This window comes from Nymphaea colorata, unplaced genomic scaffold, assembly GCF_008831285.2.
Source record: "Nymphaea colorata isolate Beijing-Zhang1983 unplaced genomic scaffold, ASM883128v2 scaffold0476, whole genome shotgun sequence".
In the NCBI taxonomy this organism is placed as follows: domain Eukaryota; kingdom Viridiplantae; phylum Streptophyta; class Magnoliopsida; order Nymphaeales; family Nymphaeaceae; genus Nymphaea; species Nymphaea colorata.
The window spans coordinates 1-4,236 of NW_022204982.1; the positions used below are offsets into that span (position 1 = coordinate 1).

General features: G+C 40.1%; 1 protein-coding gene across 1 annotated transcript; it reads left to right on the forward strand.

Annotated features, from left to right (window-relative positions):
- Window positions 1–462: 462 nt before the first annotated feature.
- Window positions 463–864, forward strand: LOC116245048 (22.0 kDa class IV heat shock protein). Its single transcript, XM_031616785.1, has one exon. The coding sequence runs from the start codon at window positions 463–465 to the stop codon at window positions 862–864; it is 402 nt and encodes a 133-aa protein (XP_031472645.1).
- The last annotated feature ends 3,372 nt before the right edge of the window (window positions 865–4,236 follow it).

Here is a 4,236-nt window from a genome sequence, read left to right on the forward strand (position 1 = left end):
GTCTCTCTTAAGCGCTTCTGATTGCTTGGCACGAAGGCAGAGGGTGGGGTCGTGATGTCGAGAAAGGGAAGAAGATGAGACATCTTAATGGCGTCGTTGTTTGTGGAGGTGGCGTTTCAGCCGGAGTCAGCGAGTGGTGGATCCCTTCAGGACCTGGAAAATTCCCCCTTTACGCTTCCCAAGTCTCTGAATACGACCGTGACCCTTGCCCACGCCGATTGGAAGGAATCCCCTCTTGCCATTTCATCACCCTAGACGTCCCGGGTATGTAGCTTCTTCTTCTTCTTCCTATAACCTTTTAATCTTTCATCGGTCATTGTTCTTCTATTGTTTAGCAATTGATGTCCTTTATTCGAACTCCAAAGAATGGAAGAACAGGACAGTGGTGCTCCGTCTCTCTCTCTCTCTCTCTCTCTCTCCCTGTGTGTGTTTTTCTTCTTCTTTTGGTCTTCTGAAATTGGGATGAATGATTTTTTCTCCAAGAAATGGAAGAATAGAAAAGTAGTGCTGAAGGAGAGATATGTTTGGGATGGGAAGTGCAGGGTGAAGAAGGAGGACATAAAGATTGAGGTGGAGGAGGGAAGGGTACTGAGGATCAGCAGCGAGAGGAAAGGGATGAGGAGAAGGAGGCGGACGGAAGACAAGTGGCACCGGGCGGAGAGGCCCGTCGGCAAGTTCTGGCAGCAGTTCCGGCTGCCCTTCGATGCGAACTTAGATGCTGTTAAGGCGCACCTGGAGAATGGTGTTCTGAAGGTAACTATTCCCAAGCTGGCAGAAGGGAAGGCGAGACAGCCGAGGGTCATTGACATCGTGGAGGATCCCTCTGTCGGCGACATCAGGGCCTCCAAGACCGATCTGAAATGAAACCGCTACCGGAGGATGATCTGCTCTACTACGGCCTCCTAGAGTCCCATCTACTGCTCTGTCCATCCTTAGTCAGTGAATCAGAATGTTTACTGTATTGGAACCACTTTTGTGCATCAGAATAAATAAAAAGGTTCTTGGTTTTGCTGTTTAACTATTCATCTCTGTCCGGCCGACTCTTGTCTGTCTTCTGTTTTTTTGTTCATTTGGGAGTGTTAATAGATGCTCGCTGTGAAACACTCCCCGTTCCTTTATTACCTCAGAAATCCGATTGTAGTATGTTTAGAAAAACGGCAGTGGGGATTAAACTACCAACCTGATTCTCACTGTTTCCTCAGTCACCAACTCCAGAGCAGTTCATAAGGGGACAACAAATTAATAAGAATTGGCCAACAAATTAATAAAATTGACCAACAATTAATAAAAGGTGAGTGCCAATTTTACAGAAAAGAAGTTTTATCTTTGAAGTGAGGAGGTATCGGGCATAGGCAAAAGAGGACGATTCTAGCAAATGAACAAAGTTTGTTGTTTTTACAGCTTCACAATACTAAATTCATGTAAGTAAATCTTCGTTTGGGAAAACCTAAGAGTTAAAGACCCATGGCATGGTACATTATTATTATATTGTATGCACCTACCGTAGTTAATGGGTATTGACAATATATTTGTATTTTTTCTTAAGCAACCATAGAAATCGTATTTCACATCCCTTTCCTTTGAAGTAGATGCTTGATTTTACAATAAAAAATCGCATGCTTGCCCACAGACAATTAGAATTAAGATAACCAACGGACTAATAAGTGCTTATTCGCATAGTTGACAAACTTTGAAAGAATAAGAGCCAGGTTTTCCAGCTGACTCAGAATCACGATCTCAAAGGTGGACTTGACATTTGTCCAATCCAATGAATATGCCTCCACTCGTTGATTTAGCTTGGCTTTTCCTTTCCATTAGCTACAATTGGCCAAATCAAACTTTGTTTTCCACCAGCATCTCATCACCGTCATTTTGTTTGGTCTACTATTTTTGTCGAAACAATGTCCAATATCGGTTAATCAAAGCAGTAATTTGACAATGTGAACTCAAGTAGTGCCAATTCAAAAAGTAAGACGAGAAAAATTGCTTCTATCTTGAATATCAAAACATGAAATATGAAACTTCTACTAATAATGAGCAGGACATGACCAACATATAACTAATGATTTAGTGGGCCTCTTTTTTTTTCTTTAATCACAGCGCTTGCAACATAAGCATAATTAGGTTCTCTCAAAACTTGGTGCATTTGCACTACCAATTGCACATTCACTTCATTGAGGTCAATTTTAGTGCACATTCACTTTGAAGACACTGAATCTGCTCCTTTCCAAATTGGGAACGTCTTAACCCAAACCAAATGCAGTTGGCCCACTACAAAATCCCGAATATGTAGGTCCATCTTATTGCTGTAATTTAAAATTTGGTTGTCACTTTCCGAATCATAATTGTAAGAAAAAATTGCATATTGGTGAATATATTAGATAAAACAGGGAGTTATCTAACAAATTTTGGGCCTTTTTAAGTTTATGTGGAAAAACAACTCAATATACTAAGAATATAAAGAAAATTCAGAATTTATCTCAATGAAACAAGGCAAAACATCATCATCTCCACCGAACAAATGTAAAGACGAATTCCAAATGGTGAAAAGAAGATACACTAACATGAACTCGATGCTGAGGAGAACCTAGAAATTCCAAACGAAAAGAAATCTAGGAAAGGTACCATCCGCTAGCCCTTAAGAGTGGGAAAAGCATTCAAAAGGATTCCCTGTTAGCAGTGTGGAGGAAAAAATAACAAGTAAGAGAAGAAAGAGACTGATCTCACGCAGCCACTATACATAAAAAATATCAGTGGACAATGGCAAGAGAGACAGAGAGAGAGAGAGATAACTCATGTAGGGCACCGACGTCTAGTGAGTGTCCTACTGGGATTTAGATGCTGTCTCAGGAAAGTTATCTTGGATAAAAATTGACTTTTTAAAAAAATGCACAAAAATCAGAAGCTATTTCACAACATAAAATTAGGGAAAATTTAAAAATGCAAGAAACTAATAATCCCAACATCAAAAACTAAACGAATAAGCAACAAATAAAATAAAAAAATTGGAAACAAGCAATTTGTCATTAAAGTAGATGAAAAACCACTTAAAACATCTTTTTGATTTTGACTTTTTTCCAAAAAAGGTGTTGTTTTAAAGTTTAAAATGACAGACTTGTTTTTATGTTTTATGGATATTTAAAATTAACACACACACGCGCACACGCACACCAATTTTTATGACTATGGTCTAAATCACGTCCATATTTGTTATTTTCATCTAAATCTAACGTGCAATTGGCAAGCAAATGATAAAACGTCAATGGCATCTCCACTTATTAATTTAGTCATAATGGCTTAAGACTATAAATACCGGGGCTGAGGGAGTCCAATGTCCTCACCCTAATTGAAGAGGAAAAAAAGAAACCTTAGACTTCTTCTAGCAACCATTTCTTTCTTTCGAAGAGAGAGATGGAGATTGACATCAAAGAGAGGGGCTCCGTTGCAAAAATGAAACCCCCAAAACTATTCACCCAGCAGAGAGTGGGTTCTAGTAAATATAGGGTTCCTCCTTGTTAAGCGAATGCAACTTTCATGTACTTCCTTCTTCGTGTATGGGCAGGACAGCATTGTGGCTTGTCATCACAACTTTGGCAAAAGCGGATGCAAAGCCTGAAACATGATAGAGTGGTAAAGCTTCAACTGAACATAACACTGCACTCATATAACTTAACCAAGCTTATTTAATTGCCAAAATAACTTTTTTTTCCCGGACTTCTGTCTCTGTACATTGCAGGATGCTTCGGTTTCTCTGGAGCTTGTTGTGTAGCACCTGGCGGCTGGTTTCTCCCCAGTTCAATGTGGACTTGTTTTTTTTTTCTTTTCTTTTGGCTGTTCAATGTGTTCATCCGGGCAAAGAACCGGCTGTAGCAGAAGTTCTTCGGAAATCTTCCTAAGGCCCTGTGCTTGCTATGAAAAGCACTCGTAGAAGTACCCAAAAAATCGGGAGGACTTCTCTGGCTTCATCATAGTAATGTCATTCTCTTGTAATTTATCCATCAAGTGGCGTGTACCGAGGGAATCAGTTGCCACATAACTGCTCCCTCCAAGTACAATGGTGGGTGGCGGCTGGTCTCCAAAACTATAGCAAAACCATATACATCAACCTTGTTATTATAGTGCTTCTTATCCCCTCGACAAAGTGTGACCGTGCTATAAAGCTGCGAAGGGGAAGCCAGAGAAACTAAGCGAACCCATGGTGCACAACGAAAGAGACTAAAAACCTTAACAAGACCA